Genomic DNA, 27,025 nt, shown 5'->3' with positions numbered 1-27,025 from the left:
CTACATGCCCGAGCAAATTTTTATACTCTTCCCTGGTCATATGTCCAAGCTTCCACTTCTTGTAAGCTTCTTTTTTATGTTTAAGATCCGCTAGGATTTCACCATTAATGAATGAGGGTTGCCACATCTTACCTAGACAGCGAATGTGTATGTATATGTATGTACAGAGGGCTGGGCAGTATCTTACATGGTACAAGCTCTACACGTCAGAGTTTCAATGGAGAGTCGAAAGACATTTACATTTGGCCCCTGGACTCGGGACACTTTAAAAGCCATTCAAGCCAGAGCGCTCACTTTAGTCTAGAGAGCGTTCACAGGTAAATGATATGAACCAATGGATTCAGTTTAGCTTCAGCTTGGCTTCTTTTTAACTATGAAAAGAACACACACAATTAAAACCTCTCCCCCACCCAGACGTCTGTTCAGCTGGCCTCCCTGTACAGAGCTCTGCTTGTCATGGGATTCTAGAGGGGCGGTTCTCCCACCTACACTATTCAACAGGAATAGTCTCTAGGGTCAGCCAGCAAACACGTTACAATACAAAACCAGGCTGCAGAATTCAAGCTCCCCTCTTAGCTGAAAAAGGAGAAGAAAGGCTGGGAATCAAATTAAAACCAAAGCGACGTGACTAGTAACAAGATAACCACGCGTGGCCATTTGCACAACCCCTGTAGGCAGGGCTCCCAGTCGGGATTCCAGGGAAGCCCCCGCGCTACTTGCTCCTCAGCAGCTCCTAAGGGCATGGGGCGTTCTCTCTTCAGCAGCTCCCGAGGGAGGCATTCCAGCCCATCAAGGCTCTGCTATATATACAGAGTGTGTGAACAGGGATAACTAGCAGGAGGCAGGTTCTATATACACACAGGCGCGCGCACTCCCCACACCACTCTTCTTCTGACATTAGCCCATAGCTAAACTGGCCTTTGGTTTTTTGGTAACCCAAGGCCTGCAGGTTCTGAAAGACAGAAAGCACACCCATATTGTGTAAGTATCGCTCCAGTCTCCTTGCACACACGCTATTTAGAGCCATTTTTAAACAGATCACAACAGCATCCCGTGTTATTCCCATGTGCTGGCGAGAGGGCAGTCGGAGGCCATCTCAGGCTTTTAGTGAACTTTACTGTCAACTTTGAGACAGGTGTTTCCATGCTCCTGGGGCTGAGCACTGGTGAGGCGAGGCCCAGTGAGGACAAGGGAGTAGCGTGCAAGCTTCCCCACACCCCACTCTCTCAAAGCACCTCGGTCTGTTCCACTATAGCCCCTGGATCATCCTCATGCTGCGGTCTCTGACATGGACAAACCAATGCCAAGCTGGTGACAGATGGGATTTGAAGGCGCAAGCCCACTGCCTCAATGCACTGCAGTACTCAGTGCCCTTCTGAGCCGCAACATGAACGGCAGTTGTCCAGGGTTCTCACGCAGCGCCAGTCTCAGCAGAAGGAAAGTAACCCCTGGAGTGTGAGAGCAGCGTTTCCTTACCAGCTTCCTTGGACAGTGGTTTCATTCCCTCCACTGCTTGGGAGTTCTGGGTCCTTGACACAGCACAAGGTGGGCGCCAGGTGTATTCTGGCTGAAAGGAAGAGTGAGGAATGGGCAGCGTGAGAGGACATGAAACAGGAGGTCTCAGATTCTGTACAGAACAACTTGGGGGAGGAAGAAGGGGACATAGGAACGATAGTCCAGTGGTTAGGGCCCTGGCCCAAGACTTAGGAGACCCAGGTTCACTTCCCTGCTCCTCTAGGCTTCCTGTGTGACCTTGGGCAAGTCACGCAGTCTCTTGGTGCCTCAGTTTCCCAATGTACAATGAGGTAATAGACTCTCCCTGTCTCCCAGGGATAAATGCATTAAAGAATGTAAGGATCTCAGATATTCTAGTGCTGGGGGCCAGATAAGCACCTAGACAGATTGTTGGTATGTCTTACCTCTCCCCATCTCTGACATTTTAGTTCATCAGTGGGCTGAGTCCAGCAGATGGATCATGGAATCATGAGCCACAAACTCCTGAGGGCTACCCCTGGCTCTGCCACTAAGTCACATACCAAGTGTGGACCACCAGCAGTGTATGCAAATTGCCCGGATCAGTCCTTTGTGCGTGCAGTCCCTGACTTGTGCACACAGTCATGATGACTGCACACGCATTGTGTGTGCACAGCTGCACTCCCTCCGGGATAAGGAATGAGGTCCATAGCGAGTGGGCGGGCAGCAGCCTACACTTTGCTGGCAGGGGGTTGGGTGGAAGGAGGTGGCCATGCTGCTACCTGGAGATTGTGCGACAGGAACCGCCTTGCCTGGAACACATCCAGATGCTGCAGGAGAAGCTGGGAGGTGCGTGCAAGGAGCAGAGATAGTTACAGGATGGCCCCCCACCTTGGCCCATCCTTATGCCTTCCCAAGAGGGTACTCACAGGAGGGAAGTGGTGGAAGTTTTGCACTGGTGGATGGTCGCCCGGCATTGCTGAAGGTGGGTACCGGATTTGATGCCAGTCCTCATAGCCATGGTAGACATGGTGGGGCACTGGAGGGCTATACTGGAACTGGTACATGGGGCAGCCAGGGCCGAGAGGCCCCGGGACCGGCTCTGGGTGCAACCTCTCTCCAGAAACCTGCAAGAGGTAGAAGGGCAGATTCAGGAGCAAAGCCAAGACAGCCCAGCTTATACAGACCCTCTTCCGCCCATCTGTGCAAGTCAAATGTGCCCATCATTGTAGCATCTGTGCACCACGAGCCCTGATCCTTGGCTCTGGCCGAGATGCACTTGGCACAAGATCCTAGGCTGAGGCAAAGGTGCCTGTAAGATCCCTTCATGTCCTCTGATCCCAGCACCAGCCAAGGGCAGGTTCAGTCCCCAGCATCGCCTATAGCAACTTCAGTGGTGCTATGGCTAGATGCCCCCCCACACCAGCCACACCCCGACACACCCTCTGAGCTGGAGGCACCAGTAACTCTGGCACACATTTTGATTTCTTAGCCTCCCTAACAGCTGTACGGGTTTTTACAGCCAGGGCCCCGACCCCCCCCAGGGTAGCCCTGGCCTACGCTGCTCCCCTTCCAACCCCGCGCGTCTGTGCGGGGCCCACCTTGCCCGGCCAACACCCCTCCCCCCAGTGGAAGCTGCTTCCGCCCACCACCCTCCATACCTGCTTGTGCTGCTTCAGCAGCTTCTTCAGTTTCTCCTTCTCCTCCTTCTCTCTCTGACAGTCGTCCTTGAAGAGCCGCAGCTGGAGGAGAGGCGGGGTCAGAACGAGAGAGGACTTGCCGCAGTGTCGCACAGCACCGGCCCCCACCCATGGACGCTGGCCGGCGCCGGAGAGAACTCCTGCCCACCGAGGGCAGGGCAGCACCCAGCAGCAGCGACCACAGTCCCGCTGGGGCCCGAGCCAGAGCATCAAACACACCCACTGCCCCCACCCTCGCTGGGCAGATGCCAGTCTGTCCTTAGCATGATCCCAAGGGGGCTTTAAATAAATCCGCAGCCTGGGTCATGGGTGCTGGGCACTGGCAGCGGGTGGCTGCTCGTTTTCTGTGCGGGGTTACGGCCCAAAAGGCAGGGGAATTTTGGCAGTTCCAATTCAAATGTGGGAGGTGGGGGAGAGGGAGGATTCCCTCGGGCCAAGCACCTAAAGCTACCTCATCAGCACTGACCGAGCCCTGCCTGGCACCCACAGGCTCCTGGGGGTCTCCCACCACCTGCTGCCCCGAGAGCTGGTGACCGGCTGGGCTGCGTGTCGGGGCGAGAGGGCAAGTGGGGGCAGCCCCAAATCTCCCCGAGGGGGCAGCTTCTGCAGTGCGCTTTCAACAGAGAGCACTCAAGCAGCTGCTGCCCGGGGCTGGCGATGGATGGAGATGGCTCCTCCACACAGGTCTCTCAGCTACTCCCGGAGGAGGAGAATCTTTAAATCTCACTGGCAACAGGCCCAAACCACCACTCATCACCCACCCCGCTCAGCACGAAGCTCCCCAAGGCCGGGGAGAGCGGCTCTAGGCCATAGGCCAGGGCAAGAGAACAATTTATCTCAATAACCTTTTAGTGACCAGCCCCCGGGGTTGGTGCAAAGCAGGGCTCACATGAGGCCTCGTCGCGTACCCCCCCCACAGAGAGCGATAAGCAGGGGCTCAGCTGAGTCGGGGGGGGATGCAGACCTGAACGCTGCTGAGCTACACAAGCTTTCCTGCACGTGGGACACATGTCTATCGTCATCATAGGGTGGGGCTGCACATGGATCACAGAGCCCCGCTCACTGTGAATGTACTGTCTGCTGTGTTTGTCTCTGCTCCCCAGCCCCTGCTGACCCCAAAGCACTATGGAAACCGCAAGCTTCTCCCACAAGAGTTCCCCTTCCCCAGCTGGCACGGCCTTCACCTCCGTCCCATCTGCGTTGGAGCGGTAAACAACTGCCCACACCACACGCTGCAGGGCTAGATCCCCCGAGGGCCAGGAGGCCAAGACCCAGCTCGCTGGCCGATCGGCACAAACAGGGGTCAGGGAAGGGATCGTGTTGAGAGATCTGGCTCCCTCTGCCAGTGGGTTTCACTTGTGCCCAGTCAACTCTACCAGCACTGGCTGTCTCAACGCATCCATACACATAGCAGATGGCATCGCGTGGCAGAGCTGAAGGCTCGGGGGCGGACTTGTCTCCCCTGCCCCGAAACGCCTCTTGACGTTAGCTTCAGAGCACAGAGCATTCTGAGCATGACTCCCCCACTCCTCACCCCACTGCCCTACCTGGTTGCTGGAGACTGTTAACTGCTTCTTAAGTTTCTCCAGCTGCTGCTTCAACTCTTCCTTCTCCTCGTTCATTCTCTCCCTGTCGCGCCGCCTGTCCCGCGGAAAGTCCTCTCGAAGATCTTCACCTGGCAGACAGAAGAAGCACAGAGGGTCACCGGGCCCTGTCAGACACCTCCCGCAGGGGCCAGGGCGTGGCAGGGAGGTGCCTCCCTGTGAGCGCATGTTGAAATTCTTCATGCCAAGCTAACTGAAGAATTCACACCGAGCTTAGAGATACGAGACACCATCCCCAACAGTGTGAGCCCATGTCAGACCTGGCACCCTGCTGTGTGTCCTTCAATGACACTCCCTGTCATAGGCACTTCCAGCTGAGGCCTGGATGGGGCCATGGTCAGATACCACCAATGCCATTCCTTACAGCCTCTTCCCAGTTCACAAGAGTAAAGCTAGAGGAACATCAACGAGTGCTTCCCAGCCAACCATGTTGGTGGGAATCCAAGCAGAATCTGGCCCTTTAAGCAGAGGGGAGGCTGGGCTACCTGCTCAGAGACCCGAGACCCTTCCCAGGGTCTGCGTTAGGGCTTTCCTCTGAAGCCTTAGCTAGCCCAGAGAACTAGATTGAGAGAAAAGAGCCACAATCCCTCCTTACCTGCTGCTTCAGGATCTCGTTCTGGGTCAGCAGCTCGTGTGGTCTCATGCTTTCCGCCCGGCTCTGTGGCATTACTGAGTGCAGAAGGGGTGGGAGCAGGGGCCTGGACATTCAGAGCCTCCTCCAGGGCCTGAGGGTGGAGAGGGACAGAGGGTTGCCATTAGAGTGCATAGAGCAGTGGGCACATACCCAGCTGGAAGGGGGCTGAGAAGGCAGCCTGGAAACAACAGATATCCAGAGTTAGTGCAGACAAACCAAGTGAACATGGTGAAGAGCACTGCCACCACCCAGGCCCTTTCTCCTCTCCTGCTCCACTGCTGATCAAAAGAAACAAAATCCCCACCTTTCTGCCTCCCAGAAATCCCGTGTTGTCACCGGCCCTCCCTTCCCCCCGTTACCACTTAGACAAGCCAGGGGTGAAACTAAGGACCGGAACAGAGCCCCGGTCATTATCCAACAGGTGAGAGGTGCCTGCCGCTGCCGCAGGATGTCTGAGCAAAGCCTCCAGCTCGTCCTGATCAGGGCATAGCTGTGTCCCTCCAGGATTTAGACACGGGAGCGGCGAGGGGCAGGTCAGCCAGAACAGATGGAGAGGGCTCAAACCCGGAGACAGGCAGGATGGTTTGAGGAGGGGCAGGCTGCTTTCCAGAACACCAGCAGGGGCAGGCTTGATGCACAAGGCAAGTGCCACAAAGGGCTAATTCCCCTATAATGCCCCATCCCCGAAAGAGAGACAGGCCCTCCCCGCAGCTGTGCTTGCAACATGCGGCCTGTACACGGTCAGCACAGGCTCGATCTAGGACCCTGGCGACCTGCAGCTGCCAACCGATGAGCTGAAGAGAAGTGCCCCCAGCTGCCCTCACACTGTCTGATGGAGGGAGCCCCGAGCAGAAGCCCTCCCATAATTCCCTGGCGGGGTGCGTGCATGCACCCCTGAGCGAGGCAGATTCCATCAGAGACTCTTCCCATGGGGGGAGAAACATTTCTTCTGTCAGCTCAGCCAATTCCTAGCATATTAGCACTCCCCCCTCTTGGGGGCCGCAGGTCTCCCCGGGCCGCTGCTCTCTGACACTGCACAGTGGCTAGGAGGTGTTTTCTGTGAAAGATCTTGGCTAGGAAGGCAGGACAGGGGAGCAGCTGCTCTGGGTTTACTGCCCAGCTGGGAGGAGGGGGACGAAACGGGGCAGCCGCTGCCTTGCTCTGAGACACAGTGCATTGGATACGAGGTGCAGCCAGTGCCCGGGGATCTGCAGTTTGCCATAGGTACAGGCACACCTGTCTGAACAGGTCCTTGGAAACCAAAGGCTTATCTGGGGTCACCAGGGATGGGAGCTGCCAGGCTGCCCACCTTGTTTAGCCTCTGGATCTCCTTCTCCTGGTACTCCCTTTGCTTGGTGACCGGTGCCAGCTGCTCCTGCAGGAACTTGATTCTCTGCTTCAGATCCCTCACCTCCCCAGCCAGCCTCTCCTTTTCTGCCTGAAAGAGCAAGAGGCAGGGAGGTCAGAGGAAGGAGCAGCCGTATGTTACCCACCGCCCTTCTGCCCAGGCCTGTCGTTCCCTCCCTGGGCGTGATGGGCAGGAGAAGCCAGGTGGCAGAGCAGGGTGTGAGACAGGAAGGACTCATCCCTCGGTTCAAGCGCCAGGGAGCACAGAGAACAGCACCTCTGCTCCCATTGGAAGGTGCCTTCTCGCATGGCTGTGGCTCAGCAGAAGGGAGTCTAGTCAGACCTCTCTGCCCTCCCCTCTAGTAGAGCTGGCCCCTGTGGAGGGGTCAGCAGATTTCGGAGCCTTTGTCCCTCCACCCCCAGCAGACATTTCCCCCGAGTCTGACCCTCTTTCCCACCACCGCACACCAGCGGGCTTATCAGCCCGAAAGCAGCGAGATGGGCTGCTCCTGCTTATCAGGCCCTCAGCTCTGGTGCTGCAGGGCGAGTGGCAGCCCAGTTCTTGGGGCCTGACAGGACGCAGCCTCCTTCCAACCGTTCGCTCCCATCGGGGGAGTTTGACTACGCTGGGAGGCAGAGTACCCGCAGAGAGCCTGCATGGGGCCCGCTCGCTGCTGCCAAGGCGCGGCATGCAGAAGGGTCACTGCGTCCCTCACAGAGCCTGGAGGAGAGCTATATGGCCCCATCTCTCCCCACTGCCCCAGCCCAGAATTTGGTCAATCATTCTGCTACTACAGGGGCTCTGACTCAGCCGAAGAAGCCTGGCTCGGGAGACACCCGAGAAGCCAGAGGGAGATGATGTGCTGGGAAGAGCCAGGGTTACTGTGGCAAGAGGAAGCCAATGCACAAGTGCCTGGTTTTTGCCCAGCTCATGGGTGTGGGGAGGATACAGCGCTCCCCCGGCAGGACTCACCTCTTCTGCTTCCATCTTGGATTTTGCCAGGAGAAGCTTGCGATCAAAGTCCCTCTGCTTCGGCTCCCGCTCTGCCTCCAGCTCACTCAGCGCCCTCTGGAGTCGGCCAGCTTCTGGCGGAGATCCGTGATCTGCCGGGGGACAGGGAAGCCACATGACCATCTGGAACGCAGCGCTGGCCCGCAGCTGGTTGTGCACAGCAGAGGTGCAACCACCCCACCTGCATTTTAACTTAAAATTTCCCAGAGCCTCTTCTGCTGCCTCTCCGCACCCGTGTCATGCATGAAACAGGAGGTTCCAAGGGAAAGAGCTGGCTCCGATACCAGGGTGAAGATGAGAATGGCATAGATGCCTAGGCCGGCATGGATGGAGGGGGAACAAATGGCTGTATGGGTGGGGAGAGAGGTTGGGGAAAGGCAGGTGCACTAAAGGGGCTGGGGATACCTGAGTAGCCCCCACACTGCTCCCTGCAAACAGAGGGCACACGTTCGCCTCCGAGACACGTGCATACCCAGCATCTGCCCACAAGCAAACTGCGGGACACAGGCTGACACTTAGGAGGTACCTTCTGCTCGTACTGCTGCTTCATAGACCTGAAGTGCTGATCCCACTGCTTGTTCACCTCCAGCAGCTAGGGGGAGAAAGACCTAGAGTTACTGGGGTACGGACCCCCGCTCGCCCCCCACCCCCACTGAGTGGAGTGAACGGGCGTTTGCAACCTACCAGTCTCCTACCTGCAAAAAAATTCCTCTCTCTCTCACAAGCTCTGTGTGAGCAGCGTGTCCAAGCAGAACCCAGTTCTTCTCCCACTAGCCAGGCTCATGCTCTTCGAAGTTGAGCTGAACCATCGTCTGTAAAACCTTCATGCTTCGGTGACTTTTACTGAGCAACTAGCAGCTGCCAGGGCACCTCAGTCTGATCCACAGCCCCCTGCTACACCAGCGCTCCCCCTCCCGCAGCTCTGCCAGTGCGTCTCAGTCTGATCCACAGCCCCAGCTACTCTCCCAGTCCTGGGCCTGTCCTGAGCAGACATGTCATTGTAAGGTCCCCATCATGCCAAGAGTGGACTACTTTTGTAATGTGCGTACATTAGCACTAGGCCACCCAACTCATTCTCCGTGTGAACCAGGCCTGGCCCGCCTTTGCTAAGCCAACAGCCCTCATCTATGCCGTGGTGCTCCGCAGAGGGCCCAGCTCACCTCATTACGCTGATGCTCGAGGATTTTCACCTTCTTCTCGCTTGTCCCTGTCACGCCCTTGCCCGATGCTTTCTCTGCCAGCGCCCCACTCTGAAGACAGCGCAAACAGAAACCCTCAGGACTTTCCTGGCAGCTGGGCCAGACGCATCCCAGAGCCAGGGAAGTGGGAGAAAAGTCCTATGTCCTACGGCTGCTTGCCCCACCTCCCTCAGCTGTCCCCTGCCATCCCAGCGCACCTGAGCAACACAGCTCATGCTGTCTCGCACGGTGATGGCCGTCAGCCCCGCACGGCTGGGAGCAGAACTTGCCCCCGAGGTTCACTCTCTGCAGGTAACCAACTTGAACTAGCAGCCCAGGAAGAGTCCAGTGGCCTAATAATATCTCATAATATCTCAATAATATCCCCATAATATCTCAATTCTGGCCACCACTTGCCACCCCCCAACAGCCACCCGAGCACGTGCAGGGTGGGGTAGGGGAGAGGAATTTAGATGTCGTTAGTGTCAGGAATTGCTTTCTGGACCCCAGGAGGCATGTGTCCCGCACAGCGCCGTCTGGTGTCTGCCTCAGTCCTGTCCCCACCCCCTTCTTGGGGGAAAAGGACATCTCCCCCTCTTTGGGAAGCGGACGTGGTGGGAGCAGCCAGTCCATCATCTACAACGGCAGGGGCCTTCTAGTTGAAGGGAGAACAGCCTTCGGCTTTGGCCCCTGCTGCTTTACTGCCTCCCTCGGCACGGGAATCCTCCATGCGCTCCTGTTGCTGGTTTGACGGAGCAATCACCCGCCCTCCCAGTCACACAAGGTTTTCAAGTCAACGGTTAATGAGTGCACCCGCACTCACTTGGCTTCATCACCTCCTGTGGCGGAAGTAGCATCCTCCCCAATGTGGAGAGGGGGTCTGCATCCCAGCTCTGTGGCCAAGCCCTGGTCGCCATTTCTGTGCTTTGGCCCAAGACCATTCCTCCCCTTACAATGACGTGCTCCTTTCCAGCCCAACCCTCAGCAATGGGGGAGAGGAGCAGCCATGCTCTGCCGTTTTGCACTTCCCCGCTGCAGCAAGGTTTGCTGGTAGCCAGCACTGACCCAGTGGCAGTTAGCAAGGCTGCAGGGAGCATGGCAGAATCACGCCTAGCTCTGCCGTAGCTTTATGTCCCTCCCTCCAAAATAAGCCTCTTAAAGAAACAAATACTTGCACTTGTTCCAAGCTTAGGGCCTGTTTTCCCACCCTGGAGCCCTCCTTCTACAGAGGGGTGACTGCTGGAGTCAGGGGCACCACCCCAGCAACACAGGGGTCAATGGGGAGAATCGGGCCCTGGAAGTTTAAAAATATCAGCCTATGAAGGGTTAAAGGATGCTTTGAAGATAAATGGGGGGTTTGCCAAGAGGGCTTCCTGGCACCCTCCAGGATCACACGGTGCTCTGGACTTGGGACTCCATTCCAAGGTGCGATCAGGGTATTGTTGCAAAGGGTGGGAGCTATCCCTGTGGCATGGGAACTGTCCCTGCCATGTGGGAGCTATCCCGGGATGGCACAGGGAAGAGTAGTTGGGAAGAGGAAGTGTCTTGGCTGCTCCTACCTGCTGCTGGTCAGCGCTCTCCACACCGTCCCCTTTCACGCCCACCTTGTTGCTCATCGTAACCATCTTCCTCAACTCCAGGTTCTCACACCTTTGCAGCGGGAAGAGCACAACAGAAATGCAGATTGAGAGACCCTCAAGGATTCATACAGCAACCAGCATTTGAGGAAGCTACCAATCAGGGCAGGAAAGATGCTCAATTCCCTCCAATCCACCCCACCACCCATGCCTCTTGCCCAACCAACATCCTTCCTGCTCTCACCTAAGCTTCTCTGTAGCCTGGTTCCTCTGCTCCAAATCCTTCTCCAGCTTTGCCCGCAGGTCCTCATTCTCATTACGCAGTTGCTCACACAGCGTCTGCCAGAGAAACAGCAAGTGGCTCATGCTTCACACAGTCCCCTTGACATACAGTGAAAGGGCATTCCAGCGACGGAACCCCCCTTGGTTTGACAAGGTCAGATCCCTGCCCAGCACCTTGATGGCCAACTGGGCTCTATGACTTGGTCTCTCCTCACTAATGCTATTGGAGAGGAGAAGCGCACATACACCTATCCCTTGGGCACTACACATCTCGCTCACAGGCAGAACGTGACCTCAGGGCTTCAAAGGGTGGTTCTAAAGCGGCCAACCCTACTAGGCACCATAGGAATCGAACCAATGGTCCAGCTAACCCAGCAGCCTGTCTCTCAGTAGCATCTACCATCAATGCTTCTGAGGCAGATGCAAGTCATTCTATGGCCAATAATGAGCAATTACATAATCAAGCTGTCCATGAGAGAGATTTCCCCCTCATCCCAGGCACTTAGTGCTTTGCTCATGGCTGGAAGTGGGAGGAGACAAGGGGATGCTGCACAAGAGCAGGCTGGACACAGATGAGCCTGCAGTTTCCCACACACAGATAGCAGAGGGACACAGAGAAGAAAAGATTGAAGGAGGACTGGTGTGGCGGAGGGGGAAGAAATGAGGAGAGGAAAAGGGGAGCGTGGAGAAAGGCAGCTAGGCAGTGCTCCCTGGCGGAGGTCCCTGCAGGATTTACATGCAGGGGAGGGGGCAAGAGCAAGTTTCCTAGGCACGCCTGCGGAGGACAGATCCCACAGGCCTCTCTGCTGTGTGCAGAAGGAACGTCCCTACCTGCAGAACGGACGTCCTCTGCTCATTCTTGTGCACTTTGGAGGCCAGGCGGTTAAACTCCAGGGCCATGCGCCCCAGGTGAGCCAAGACCTGGTTCTTGTCCGGCTCCTCGGCGAAGACGCTCAGGGTGCTCTCCAGCCGCTGCAGGTGCAGCATCAGGTTAGTGTCCTCGTTCTGCAGCTCTGCCTCCTGGGAGAGGAATTGCAGGCGGTCAGGGACGTCAGCCCGGCAGCCTCGCACCCGTGGAGCGGAGGGAGAACAGGGCTGTGCAAGGGAGGAGGTGGCCAGCCACTCAGGCAGCCTCTCTTGACATGTCAGCAGCACCTTCCAGCCAGGGCTCTCAAGCGCGGAGTTAGCCCCACCTCGGCCCTGCCAGGTGAGTGCTCCCTGACAAAGCACTCAGGTAAAGGGGAGTGAAGGTAGCTTAGCAAGCACCTTCCAGCAGGTAGAAGATAGCAGCCAAACCCAGAGAACTGGTGCTCATCCTGCCGCTGAGATGCCCAGCGGCAAATAAATGTGGGGCCAACTCAGACCCCTAAACAGAACCCAAACAGGGCATCAATACAGCACAGGGGATTTACTGGGGTTCACCCCGGGGTCCTCCTTTCTCGACCTAATTCGCACTTCTCCCCGCTGAAGGAACAGTGTCTCCCTCCATGCAGGACTCTAAGCCTCCAGTGCCCTCTAGTGGCTCCTGTGTGAACACAACGGCGCCCTTCTACATCCCAAAAGACACTACAATGAAACCCAAGCGGCTACCAGAGTTCTAGGATCTCCCGGCTGCGCTCTCTATTATCAGGCAACGCTGGCAAGCACCAGTCCCAGCCTGCCCTCAATGGCCAGCCAGAACCCCAGAGCGTCCAGAACGCGCCTGTGACCTGCCAGTGAGATCTGAACCAGCCCGGTGCAGGTTTTTCCCCACAGGGGTCTCCATTCAAGGACAGCCCCCTGGGAGACATACTGTGGGTAGCCCTGGGATAACACAGGAACCTTGGAGCATAGGAGAGCTCGCCCAGACGACTCGGTACACAACTCTGCTCTGGCTGTGGCGCCAATCAAATGCCAGAGTCCAGGGAGATTCTCCACTGCCCAGCCTCTTGGGGGACAAGTAAGCAAACAGGACCCAATGGGCAGCGACTCCCCTCACCCCCACCTCGCTGAGAAGTGCCAGAAGGTGCCACTTTTGAGCTACACACTGGAACAAGTTCAGCTTGTGCTACCTGGTGCGGTATGGGAGCTGGATCCCTTGGACCCGCTCCAGCCTCGCTCAGAACTTGTCTCGTCCGTTTCCTCTCTGTCCCACTGCTGGCGCCAGGCCCTTCTCCTCTGTAGCTCCTGGTATATGGGCCAGCCCTTCCTGCAGCCTGCTTCTCCAAGCTCAGCTGGGCGCAGCTCCCTCTCTTGCCTCTACCACGTAATTTGTCTCTGCCTCTGCCGTTGTCCTGCTCCCAGTAACCCCAGGGCATGCGGGGATCCAGGTCCCAAGACAGATGCTCGCCGAGATTGGCCCAGGCTGTATTTATTGTGGCTGGGCACACCTGCCGGCATGCGTCACCCCGCACACCCACTTACTTACGCATATGTTGACAGAACTCCCAGTTGCACCGTTCGGTTACTGAGACCTGACTTGCCCTAAGCTATTGCGGGTGTTTAACTGTTTGGTAACCTAGGAGATCAAAGAGGAGCCATGACTCCCAAGAGGGAACAGGTCTCACTCTGTGTGCTACCTGGCCAGTCCACCAAGAACAGGGCCTGCCCCGAGCCGAGTCTTGTGAGCCTTTCACCTGCTGGGAGCCTAGCACCGCTCCCCGGGCTGTCTGACTCACACCCCACCCCCCTGTCCTTTTGCCCCCATGGCCCAGGGAAATCCCAGAGTTGCAGGAGTCCATATCCACCTCTCACGCGTCCCGTGGCTGACTCAAAGGGGAAAACGAAAAAGCAACATCCCCCAGCTTCACAAACCACAGGCTGTCCTCAGCCCTGTGGCTTTTTGGCCCCATCAGCTTTTATTACCATTAGCAATGCTGCTGAGGAGGGCACCCTGTCCAGGCACACCATGCCTGGCTTGCACTCAGCCCTGTCAGCCTCCATATGTGCCCAGCCAGGCAGCACACAGGTCAGCTGTAAAGCCCCCCTGCCAATGAGACAAGCCGAGAGAAAACCGGCTAAGACAACAGCAAGCAGTAAAGTTACTGGAGCGAACTCCATTCCCAGCATCTTGTATGTGGTGGTTGCTCCCTGCTATTCCAGCCCCAGCACCAACTAGCAAAGGGAGTGACAACATAACACGCTTCTGACTTTGCATCACTCCACCTCATGTGTCTGCCACACATGCACCCAGCCGCCCTTTCGCCTGCTCCTGGTTTCTCTCTGTGCACACTGGTTTCCTCTTAAAACGGGGTGAGTTTCCCTACGGAGTTTAAATTGGTTGAGCTGGCACCTCTCAATGGACAGGTGGTAGCCGGATGGATATAAGCTGATTTCAGAGCATCCACACACAAAGCCGCACTGGATTAATTAAACCGCTATAAGTCACACCCTTTCATGAAACCGGTGCAAACGTGTGCATGGGCTGGGCCTCGCACAAACCCAGGGACCTGTTCCAGTGGAGCAGCATAGGTTTCTGGGACCTGGCACCGGGGCTGTTTTTATCCAATAAGAAGCTATTCTCTTACCGTCCTATTTCCCTCCCCTGCCCCGGATGCTGTCCGGCTCGGACACAGTGGTCTGGACCCAGAGCAAAGGGTGCAACGACTCGCTCCACCACAGTGCCAGCAAAGTGGGAAGGATTCCCCCCTTCGCAGACTCTGGGAACCAAAACACAGGTACAGTCAGTGAGTGGACACTAGGGGGAGAGTGCCCCCTTCCTCAGCAGCTCAGCTCCTCCTCCTTCTGACAGCTTAGTCTGAATCAGCTGCTAGGTACTGCAGCCTGCAGACAGACTCCCAGGAAAACATTCCCAGCCTGCTCAAAGCAACAGAGCGGGCGAGAAGGGCAGGGAGGCAGTGACTGGCAATGCTCTCAAAGGATGCGCTCCCCTTACACCTGTAGATTTGTTCTGGGACTCCTGTCAGGGATACAGCCAAGCTTACCACAGGCCGGCTGAGTGCAGACTACCCGATGGGCCTCAGTTGGGACCCTGCCCTCCCAGCTCTGCTGTGCCAGCAGCGGGCCCCTGCTGAGCCGAGCCTGCTAGCCATGTGGAGTCCTATGGTGGTTTTTACAGGGATAGTTAACACGGGGCTAAGAGGATCCTAAATAGGTCAGGGTGGGTGAAAAAATCCAATCAACTGTGTGTGTGGCAGGGGGGTAGTTGGGGAGAGAAATAACCCAGCGATTGTCAAGTTGCGCAGAGACCAAAAGGGTTACGAAACGTGCGGCACCAGATTGCTCCAACGATTGCGTCACTCAGGACTTTACAGCCCCTTTCTTCAGCCCCGAGGCGCCCAGTTTCCCAGGCCGATGGCCTGCCCTCCTGGCTGAACGCCCAGCTGCACAGAGCCCACGGCACCTGCCCAGGGGGAAGTCACCAGCGCCGGCCCATTTGCATAAGTGAGCAACAAGGCCCTTCTGCAGCTTCACGCTTTCCTCTTGTGAGCTTTCTGACCAGGTCCTGGGAAATGGGCCAAGGGAAGCAATCACGCGGCAGTTCCTGTGTGTGTGCCACAGCTCTCGTGCATCACGCCAGGGACTGAAACGGGGCGAGGCGATGGGGAAGTGGGCGTGGGGAGAATTGGCTGGCTACTCCTCTGGCCTTGCTACTCCCCTAGACGAGCTGGGAATCAGCACTCTAGTCCTAGCTACTGCCCCTGATCGTCCACCACCTACCCGGCCTTCATTCCCATTTAGAAAGAGCAAACCCTGTCAGTGCAGGTGAAACTAAAACAAAACGGCCTTGCCCATCTCACACAGTCCCCACCACCTGCCTGTGGACACGCTGTGTCCCCGCTGTGTACTAATAGCCCTGTCTCGAGTCCCAAATGAGCTTCCCCCCAAGGAACCGAGCTGGGAGGATGACTCACCGACTTCCTGCTCTCCTGGGAAAACCTCTTGTCCTCACCAGATACAATTTCGAACTCTGACGAGGATCCCTGAGAAGGGAGAGAGGGGAGTCAGGCCCTCACCAGGGATAGCAAATCCTGCAGTGCTCCATCACAGCAAAGGGAGGACGGAGATTATGGGGGCAGCAGGGAAGGGAGACATTTCCCCATTCTGCCAGCTAGCTTAATGCCATTTACACCAGTATAAAACAGGGATGGTTTGGGCCAGCGGGTCAGCTCTTTAAGCAGCTCTATGCATTGTAAAGATGATCCTCCAGGTTTAGAGACTCGAATCCAGCGACAGACAGGTTTCCCCACAAACAGAGAGCAAGTCCTGTGTCTACAGGGGTCAGAGTTGGGATGGAAGCCCCTGAAGGGAAAGCGAATGGGCACAGATAACTAATGCTGTAATGCAGAGCAGTGGTTGCAATTACATGCTAGTCTAAAGCCACAGACTCACAGTCCATTCTATCACTGATGTGGGAAACAAAACAGGGAACCTGCCCCAGTCAGGCAGGAATTCTAGCCCCTTCGACATGTCTGTTTCCTTAAGTCTCTGAGTTTGTTTTTTTTAAATTGACTGATAATTTCAGGGTCTGGGCTGCTAAAGGTTAACAGGCAAATGCCCCCCTTTCATCAGACTTACAGTGGATAGAGGCTTCTGAGCATCTGTATCCTGCTCCTTCTCAGCTTTGCCTGGACCCGCGGGGGACAGACGGGGCTCTGGTTCACCTCCTGTAAAAGGCAGAGGACACCACAGCTGTGAATGTTGGTAAACGGGAGAGCAGTGAAGAGGCAGAGACCAGATAGGCTAGTAAGTCAGAGAGTACAATGATTTCCAGCTAGTGGGACAAGACAGAAACTTCCATCCCGTTTCACTGGATGAAATTCTGCACTGACAACAAATGTTACTCAGCTGGCCCCTCTCTGATCCCTTCCCCCGGCTACAAAACAATAGTGTCTTGTAACATCAACAGGTTGCAGAAAGAGATCAGACTGTGAACTGGTTTCCTCCCACCTAACCCGTAGCAACGGACTAACAGGCACCGAGGAACAGCTTCCAGGGCCAAGCACCACACTTGCCCAACCTTCTCCTGTCTCTTTACCCTGGCCAGTGACTGCTCGGTGGGCAAGTGGCCCAGGTAGCGCCCTGCAAATGCAGACTGTGCGTTTGCCTTTGGTCAGTCAGCTTTGTCAGGTAAAGCAATTTCCCCTGTTCGGATGCTTCGCACTGCTATCCTGAAAGGTCAGGTCCAGGGCTTAGATAGTCTCTTTGCAGCCAGTCCCTGTCTCATCAGCCAGTCCCTGTGAGCAGACAACTTTAAAACAACAACCGTCACACAGGCCTTGCCCATTCATGGATATGCTTTGTCGGGTGCAGGGTGCCATTACCTCCCCCAAACTGAAAGCCTCAGGCAGGTGCGGAATTTGCCCCCTACCCCATGCAACTCCATTGACTTGACTGGAGCTTCTCCCCCGCGCCCCCCAATACAGAAGGCTGTTACATTAAGAACATAAGAAGGGCCAATACTGGGTCAGACAAAAGGTCCATCTAGCCCAGTAACCTGTCTTCCAACAGTGACCAATAGCAGGTGCCCCAGAGGGAATGATCAGAGCAGGTGATCCATCCCGTCGCCCATTCCCAGCTTCTGGCAAACACAGGCTAGGCACACCATCCCTAATATATGTGCACTAGGGAAGGTTAACGGGCAGGCCAGATGCAACTTGCCAAACTTTGCTCTGACTTTCTCCCTCCATAAATGCAGAGCAGCGGTTGCAATTACATGCTAGTCTAAAAACACAGACTCACAGGCCATTCTATCATTGACGTGGGAAACAAGTTTCAGAGTAGCAGCCGTGTTAGTCTGTATTCGCAAAAAGAAAAGGAGTACTTGTGGCACCTTAGAGACTAACAAATTTATTAGAGCATAAGCTTTCGTGAAGTGAGCTGTAGCTCACGAAAGCTTATGCTCTAATAAATTTGTTAGTCTCTAAGGTGCCACAAGTACTCCTTTTCTTTGTGGGAAACAAGGACACTTCACAGGCCATGCAACTCCCTGGGAAATCAGGGTCAGAGAAGAAAGGTCAAAGAGAGTGTGCGTGTGTGCGAGTGTAAAACAGGAGAAGAAAAAACCATTACCAAACCCAGCCAAGTGTGAATCTGCTCAGACAAATACTTTATGTCCTCTTCCTGAATCTGGAGTGGATGGCTCTCCCTGGGTAAGCCTCCCACCTTCATACCTGTTATTTCAGACAGTTTGTCAAAAGAGGAAGACGACCTCAGCATCTCATTGTCCTTCACGAGGTCCTCCACCTTCTGCCGCAGCTTCGATGCTTCCATTTGGGACTCTTCCAGCAGTTCTCCTGGTGTATACAGTAAACAGAGGAGTTCGCATTTCCTGGTATTTACCCTTCCCTAGTATATAGCTGCCATGTCCCAGAGGCCAGTTCCCTGCACAAATCCCCTCCGCAACTTGTATTTCACAACCAGAAGAAATAGAAATGTCCCACATGGCCTTCTTCACCCAGAAATAATTCTTCCCAAGCAAATAATCCCACACTGGAACTTCACTTGTTGCTTCTCTGCCACAGAGGGACACTGGCATGGAAACATCAAGGACAGCACATCTTACAGGGAAGATTTTGTATTTCATATGTCTTCTCCAGTTTTTAAAAGCTCTGATCTTAAGCCAGAGAACCTCACTCTGGGCCAGGAGGGTCCCTTTTCCAAACCCTTTAATCTCCAGGGGTAATACAACAAGATTTAATCTTTCTCCACACTCGAGCATCTTGTCAGGTGTCTCGGAATGGTGCATCGCAGTCCTCTCCTGCCTGTGAACTCTAAGATGTTACTGGCACATCTACACTCCAGTGGCACAGCCACGGTGCTGCAGTTGTGGCAATGCAGCACTGGAGTGGAGTCGCTTCCTACATCGATGAAGGAATCCCATCTTCTTAACTGCATCTACACCAGGCGCTACACCTAACCCCGGCACACAGCAGGAGAAATTCTTCACAGCTCTGAGCGACGTAGCTAGGTCGAGCTAATTTTTAAGTGTGGATCAGGCCTTAGTCTGCATTATTTGGGTCCACAGGGCCAAAAGATTCCCCTACATTTGCAGCACAGAAGCCAGCAGTGAGGTGGACTAAGTGTAATCAGGTCCCACTACAGCAAGAGAGGAAAAAGCCGTCGAACGGATTGGGGGTGGGAAGTGTCAGTCGGCAGCTGAACACAAGCATAACCTAGCTGGATCATGGCTCCTTCGATACATCACAGAAAGATGCCAGAGGAGCTGAGCACACTTAAGCTACTTCTCAATTCATCAGCACAGTAACCGTAGCAACCCATCCATTTAGCACAGACCACGGGCCTTTCCGTAGGCTACACCAACGGCAAGCGTCTCAGCCCCTTCGCACGTCCCTGTGCGCAAGCCAAGGGATCCTGCAGGCACCATAGCAGATTTTACAGAGAGCCAAGAGCTTTGCGTTGCCTTCTCAGTGATGAGCTAGCACCCGCTGCCAGTATGCCCAGCTGCGCCCCTCGCTGCAGAATGGCACAATTCATACCTGGGAGAGGTTTCCCAGGCAGGGAATTACCACTTGGGTATCAGTCATCCAGGGCCATGTTCAGGAAAGGTTAAGAGGGGCTACACATTGAATATATAGTCCCAGATTCCCATGCCCCAGCTAGGGAGAGTTGCAGAGCCAGCAATCGCACCCCGGGGTGGGGAAAGAGAGGGGTGTCACTCTGTAGCACCCTCTCTAGCAGATGAAGCACTCAGAGCACCATGCACTTGTGGACGTGGCATCATGGCTGCAAGGCAAGGGTCTGCCACAGGGAGGCAGCGGACTCTCCAGAAAGGGGAAGGATAAAAGAAAAGCCATGCCCCCTACGCACACAAGTCCAGCACCACAGCAATTACCTAGAGACTTTATCCCCTGCATCTTCTCCTTCAGCCGGGTGTTCTCCTCCATCAGCCGCTCAAAGGCTGTGGCCGCCTCTTCCTGTGTCCCCCCCACCAGGGTCGTAGATGCGGTAGGGTCCTTTCCCTTCCATGCCTGCAGTTTAATCATCTACCTCCCAACCAGCCATCCCTGAAAGGCAACAAATCAGAAAGTCACCCTTCCCGACCTGAGCCCCCTGGAGCGTGAGACCGGCCCTGGGGTACCTCACGGCCTAGCCCAGAGCTCACAGGGCTCGTCAGCATTTGGGTTCCAGCGGCTGCCAGACACAGCTATCTCCAGCTGGCCTGCTCACAATGGCTATATGTAAATGTCACAAGAGGCGGGTGGCTGGCTGCATGTGTTGCAGTGGGTTAGTGCACTCCCTGGCCTCGCTGCAGACCTGCGTTTGAAGCCTGGTTCAGGTCAGCAACAATGAGCACACTGGTCTTTGTTGCGGGGTGTGGCTCAGCCACAGGACTGGGCACTAACTGGCAGCCCCTCTGCTCATGGACAAAGCCTGTCCCGCCACTTCCTTTCGCCCTGTCCCCTGCATGCACAAGTGCGCCGCTGGTGTTCAAAGCCACCTGGAAGCATTACAGCAGATTCTTCTCCTGTACCCTCCGTCATATCTCACCAATTAACGCAAGCTACAGCCCCTCTCAATTGCATTTACTCACATTCAGAAACTCTGGTTATTTTGGATCCCCAGCATTGTGTTTGCACACTTTTCCCTTACAGAAAACATCTGCGGGACAGGAGCAGCGCCAGTTAAGGGCTGATCTCTGCATAGTTTTTGCACCAATTTAACTAGCTCAGTTCAGAAACCGATATCATTAAATCAGAGAGACACCTGTGAGCAGACCAACCCCAAGGTGGTTTATTGCAATTATCTTTTGAAGCTTCTGAGTGATACACGTTAGTCCTACACTCAGTTTGCACTCAAGGCATTCTTTCCCCGGTACTGACTGGCCCTTTGCTCCAATCTCCTTCCCCACCTCCCTCAAAGTCATTTCACCGCAGTCTCATTCCACTTGATCATGCCTGTTCCTCTCCCCTTCCTCCTTGGAACTGCTGGGCTCTCCTGCTCTTTGACCACGTGAAAAGAAAAGCAGTACTTGTGGCACCTTAGAGACTAACAAATTTATTAGAGCATAAGCTTTCGTGAGCTACAGCTCACTTTAACAATAGAGCTGGTTAAAACATTTTTTTTTTTTTTAAAGATTACGAGAGCTGTGGAAGTTGTTTTCATCACAGTTTGACAGATCAAGTTTGTTTTTTTAAAGAAATGTTCCAAGGATATGTTTTGGTTTTTTGTAACGTGACATTTTCTAAAAATGATTTTTTTCAGTTTTGACAAGATTCCCGCCACATGGCTAAACAGATCAAGTAAACCTGTCAGTGCAAACAGAACAGAGAGAAAATTGCCCCACACAATCCCCAAAAATGAAACCCTCACAAAGGGAAACCAAAAGATAAGAGGGAAAAAGTCTCAATGAAAAATCTGTAAAAGACTGAGAAAGAGCAGAATGGTTACATGAATATTTTCGTTGCCAGAAAATGGCCACATTTTTTAATTACAAGTTTTTTAATTACGAGTAAATGCCTTCAACCAGCTCTCAAACACACAGCTTAGTCCTGTCTGTGTTGCAAGATCAAACTCTGTTGGGCTCCACCCTGTTAGATCCATCTTCTGCAATTCACTAGATGATGACCAAATAGAAAAGGAGTACTTGTGGCACCTTAGAGACTCACAAATTTATTTGAGCATAAGCTTTCGTGAGCTACAGCTCACTTCATCGGATGCATGCTATAGCTCACGAAAGCTTATGCTCAAATAAATTTGTTAGTCTCTAAGGTGCCACAAGTACTCCTTTTCTTTTTGCGGATACAGACTAACACGGCTGCTACTCTGAAACCCGTCATAGATGATGACCGTGTCCACACAGAACCACAGATCGGGCTCTGAGACATCTCAGATAAGCCCAATAGTTTGTTAAATAGCATTTTTGGCCCCAGGTGTTTCCTGGATACATTCCATGGCCCAACCCAGACATATTCCCAGGTGGAAAAAACAGTCTGTGTTAAGTTAACCAGTTATACAAGAAACAAAAGGCCTGGTGAACCACTAAGTTATTGGCTGGGCCTAAATACCTGGATGTGGCTCAGCTGTGTGCAGAGAATCAGGTAGCGGTGGGTGAGGGAAGAACAGAGAAAATAGCTGACACCATGACATTTATTTATTAAGCCACCATTTTTGTGGATCTCTCTCTCAAAAAAAATAAAAAATAAAAAAAATCATACCACCGGCTGGCTCTCTGCAGCAGTTAAGTGAAACACTCCTTCTTTAAGCTCCAGGAACAGCTTTGCCAGCTGCTACATGGCAATCAAAGGCTGCTAAATTACATTTAATACTTCTCTAATTACTTTTCCAGGTAAGCAATGGCTGTAGTAGTCACCACAGGGATGTTATGAAATTGCGAACGGGGTGGAGCGGCTACTTGAGAATCACTGTATCATCACAAGTTCCGTGCTAGAGCTGGTCAGGAATTCTTCCACAAACAGTTTTGTTTTTTTACCCCCAAAATGCCATCATCAACATCAAATCTGTTCACAAAACAGGGGGTGGATTCGACAAGTCTCCTAACTCAAAAACCTGGGAAAAGAAAAGTTTTGAGATTGTCTAAATGGACGTTTTACCATTTTCAAACAGGAAGTTTCACGTGTTTTAAACAAAATATGACTTTTTGTTTTTAAATTTTTAGTACATTTACATTAAAAAAAAAAGCGAGCCGTTCAAAGAACAAAGATCAAATTTGAAATAAAATCTTTTGATTGAGCCAAAACTTTTTTCCAGGTTTTCCACTGGCAAAAATTTTCAAGTTTTTGATTTTTCATCCCAGTTTGGGACAGGGAATTTTCTCAATATCTCACATTTTTTGTGGGACAGGAAAGCTCTAGTCCATGCTCTGAAAATTTGAAGCCCCCTGGCCTGAGGCACAGAGCTACTTCCAAGTTTACATAACCTGCCTGTCAGCGGGATCAGGGACTTTCCAGATGACAACTGCCACCTGACAGGATCTGCAAACAGAATAGCAATTAACTCACTGATTGTTTGAAGATAATTAACATGACCTAGCAAGGGACTTTTCCTCCAGAGTAAGGTTTAAAAAACTGGTAGTTAGAATGCACTGGGACACTAAAGGCACAGCTCTGTGCACTTTCCCATCTCTCAATGGATGTATTTCACTAACCAGGACTGGATTCCAACAACGCCCACTACGATACAATTTGTGTCCTGGTTAGAGGCCCAGGAGAAGGTTTGCAGGTCCAGTCCCTCAGTCCCTCTGCTTACATCTTTGGAGTGCTGCGAGTACATTATCTTATCACGTACATGTCGCAAAGGCCTCCAGTGCACTGCAGTTAACACAGGCCAAATCCCACATTCCACTTCCGCCACCGGCAGCACTCGTGAAAGAGAGAGTACTGGATCCCAGTCTACAAGTACTTACACGGGGAACAAATATTTAATAATGGGCTCTTCAATCGAGCAGATCTAACACAATCCAACAGCTGGAAGCTGAAGCTAGACAAATTCAGACTGGAAATAGGCATCAATTTTTAACAGTCAGAGTAATTGACCATCGGGACAACTTACCAAGGGTTGGGGTGGATTCCTCATCACTGACCATTTTTAAATCAAGATGGGACATTACTGACAAAACTCCACTCTAGGAATTATTCTGGGGAAGTTCTATGGCCTGTGTTGTACAGAAGGCCAGACTAGTTGATCAGAAAGATTGCATGGCCAGAAGGGACCACTGAATCCATAAGGAGAGACAGCAATGATAGACAGGCACTGAGCGAGCCCCCTGACCTCTCCACAGCATATAGCTCTCCCAGTGGACTGCCGTCCTGGCCAGCAGCACCTTCTGCTATTCCAACCCAGACCTCCCTGGGCAGAATCATGCCCAGGCACATGGGCAGCTTGCATGAGATACATGGACACCCGCAGTAAGGCACCAAGCCTAGATGTTAAGACTGGTGCTTTCTGCACCCTGAGGGAGTTACGACACCACATCTCCAAAGGGAAGACAGGTGCACTCTGAACTTCCAAGGGGGTGAAAAGCAGTCAGAACAATCGCTAGCTTCTCAGCTGCTGCCAGACCAAAGGCTCCATTTCTGGAGCATGCGGGAGTAGCTGACAGGAAGCTGTCCGAGAGCCGTGGCAGTTTCAGTACCTGCTGACCTCCCATAAGGAATGAGACAGCATCCAGCACTGGGAAGTGCTCAGCACTGTCAGATTGAGCATCCCATAGAAGAGATGCACCGAGGGCTAAGGAATTCCCTAAAAAGAATGCAAGCCAGCAGGAAGGGACTGGAGGTCAGGCTGCCTTAGACACGCCGGGGAACTAGGACCATCTCACATGGCGGGGAGGGGGGAAGGGGACGGGACATTCACCATCAGCTGTCCTAGCAGTTCTCCCTTGTTATGCAAGAATCAAACATTTGGCCGCTAAGCCTCATGGGACTGGGTGGTTGGGAGGAGAGGTGGGTTAATGCACAGATCTCTCTTAAGAGAATGAGCCATAGAGAACCATTGTCCTAAACTAATGATTCCAATAGCCAGAGGCTGGCTGACTGAACAGACTTGAGCCACCTGTAGCCTCATATGGATGGCAGCCTTTGTCTGCCTGAGTCTGCTGATGGCCTAGAACAGTAGCTCCAAGCCATCCATCTCCGTCAACTCTGAAGTCTAATGAGGGCAATTCAAAAGTCAAGGTTGTTAAGTGTTTCCCCACCAATTAGAAGTGGTATTTAGGCTCAGCTCATTGTGACACATACAGCGTTTCTCTGTCACACACAGGGTCCAAGTCAAGGCTCTTTCGGTCACACCCACCCCCCACGATCCTCCTGCTGTTCAAGACTCCACAGGTGCCTTTGTTAATCCCTGGGACCCTCCCATCCCCTCTGACTCAAGGCCATCAGAAGTCTTGTTCATGTTCTGAGTAGGGCCAGAAGGAGCTGTGAACTTCACCACCGTTCCTCAGCCCCGAACTGACGAGAAATGTGGGGTGTTTTTTGTTTGTTTTTTTTCAAGCTGTCCTGGTCTTTTCATCAAGCGATGATGACTCCTCCTGAGTCTTAAGACTCTCTGAGGGGAGAGCACAACCACCTCAAGAGAACTGGAAGGAGAGGACACAGTCACGCAAGGCAGACTGCGGTCACCTGCCCACCAGCTCCGTTCTCAGCCTGCTGGAGTAGAGGGTGGGGGCACAGAGACCTTTCAAAGGAGGGCTTTTATAACAACTCAGCACAAGGAGAAATGAGAGGACGAGAGTGGGTGGGGGAGAATTCAGATTAAAGATCAAGAGTGTCACATGTCTAAATAGCCACATCGCAGTGTCTGAGAGAAAAATACAACCCAATGAGCCGTCAGTGCCAAGTCAGCAGCACTGGGGATTAGTAACGGGGGGACAGCTCTTGCTCTTTTGTTAAGAACAAGAAGGAGCTTCTCTTCCTCTCCTCATTCAGATCTCTCCCCCATGCCTGCTATGTTGACTGTAGAGCTAGTCAGGTATTTTCAGACAACTGTTTTTCATCGGAAAATGCCAATTAGTTGAAACCGAAACCACTTGGGGAAAGGATCATTTTTCTACAAAAATAAATAATAATAAAAAAAATAAAATAAAAAAATTTGAGTTGAAAAAAAAAATGGTCAAAAAGTTTTAAAATTGTCAAAATGAAACATTTTGACATTCCAGGTTGAAATAACTTTTTGTTTTAAAATTATACTAATTATAATAAAGAAGCCATAAAAATTGGTCAAAATTGACCCAAATAGGTTTTTGGGTTTTTTGGGGGTTTTTTTGATTTTTCAGTTTGTGAAAATTTCCTTGGTTTTGACTTTTCAGCCCTATTTGAGACAGGTCATTTTTTCAACATCTCGAATATTTTCATGGGACAGTAAAACTGGTCCGGTGCTAGCCCTTGCTTAGAGTTCTCCCTCCTGTCTCACTCTACTTTAACTAGCAGGCAGCACCAAAGCAGATTGAAAAAGGAAAGGCAGAGGGCTGTTATTCACTAGCTCGTAACTAGGTTCACACCATCACCACTGGATGTCTGATAATTAACCTCTTGCCACGTGGGTTTTTAAATCACCTTGGGGGTGGGAGGGACTGGTCATGGCCAATGGGATCTACAAATAAGCACAATTAGAAGCACATTGCAGGGCAACTGGAAGTATGAGTGAGAATTTAATGTCCATGCTAGTAAAGGGCACATAGTCGAGTTTGAACCAGTTATGGTTCCAGGAAACACCGTGCAAATTTCCCCCACCCAGCTCTGCGGATGCACCTCCGTCCTAAGCGGTGTCACCTGCTCTGGTCTATGCTGGGCTCTCTCTGCCAAGGACTGACAGTCTTTCACTAATGATTAAGAGGAGGTCACCAAAGTCATCATGACTGTAGGCAGATTTGAACATGGGTCTCCAGAAGTGAAAGGCTAGTGCCTGGATGTACTGTCCTAGCTCACTCGTGACTGGCTTCTATTGAATACTGTCTCAAAGAACCCTTTCAGAGGAGGCTAACTCCCCAGGGAAATTCCAAGGAAGTAGTATTACATAATTTGCACATGCTCATTGTATTGAATTCTAGAGCTCAAGTGGGAAGGGAAGCAAGTTGTTTGTGTTCTTCCTGGCATGGACCTGGCTATGGGTTTGTGAGGCTCCTCCCTGTACACCATGGCCACTCACAGCATGATGGTAGCAGCAGGAATAGAACTGAGGTCATCCTACTGCAACAGAGTGACCAGATGTCCTGATTTTATAGGGACAGCGCTGATTTTTGGGTCTTTTTCTTATATAGGCTCCTATTACCCCCCATCCCCTGTCCTGATTTTTCACACTTGCTGTCTGGTCACCCTATACTCCAAATGCACAGGTCCCCACTGCCTGAGCTGAGGAAGGATCGCTACTGGCTGTTAGCAGAATAGGCCCCAGTGTTCACAGCTGAGCAGTCCTGATTCCTTCCATCAGAGGGCCACAGCTAAGCCCTCTCTTGGTTTGAAGTGACGTTCAAACGGGAAAATCCGAATGAGCTCCCTGGATTGCTTCTGGTGCACTTCAGGCTACTGGAACGTTTTTAATTGCAGTCGAAGAGAGTTCCTATACCTGCCTGATTCCAGGAGAGACTTTGCTTGGGAACACTCCCCACTTGAGTATGGCAGTTCTGGAAAAATCCCACGCTGGAATTTTTCCTGGCATTATTATTGGAATGTGCGGTACAGTGTAGGACTGGACTCAATTGAACACTGCTCAGATCTCAGACTGGAGAGACCTTGCCTTGAAGACCCTTGATCTAATGCCCATTGCCTTTATGCTTTCCAGAGTGCTCAGCAACCATTA

At 52.9% G+C, this 27,025-nt stretch overlaps 1 protein-coding gene across 1 annotated transcript; it reads right to left on the bottom strand.

The window, feature by feature from the left end:
- Positions 1 to 114: 114 nt before the first annotated feature.
- On the bottom strand, positions 115 to 19,773 carry TNIP1 (TNFAIP3 interacting protein 1). The gene is given in 19 exon segments (XM_038413351.2): positions 115 to 952; positions 1,477 to 1,567; positions 2,403 to 2,600; positions 3,135 to 3,215; positions 4,721 to 4,848; positions 5,373 to 5,502; positions 6,721 to 6,849; positions 7,732 to 7,829; positions 7,832 to 7,862; positions 8,297 to 8,362; positions 8,931 to 9,020; positions 10,508 to 10,598; positions 10,770 to 10,864; positions 11,639 to 11,827; positions 15,661 to 15,729; positions 16,325 to 16,413; positions 17,920 to 18,042; positions 19,602 to 19,684; positions 19,686 to 19,773. Coding segments are annotated over 19 exon segments (1,875 nt in total). The 5' UTR covers positions 19,736 to 19,773; the 3' UTR covers positions 115 to 908.
- Positions 19,774 to 27,025: the final 7,252 nt, after the last annotated feature.

This window comes from Dermochelys coriacea, chromosome 8 (assembly GCF_009764565.3).
Source record: "Dermochelys coriacea isolate rDerCor1 chromosome 8, rDerCor1.pri.v4, whole genome shotgun sequence".
Taxonomy (NCBI): domain Eukaryota; kingdom Metazoa; phylum Chordata; order Testudines; family Dermochelyidae; genus Dermochelys; species Dermochelys coriacea.
Note: the sequence above shows the minus strand (reverse complement) of the source record. Positions and strands in the feature narration are given on the sequence as shown.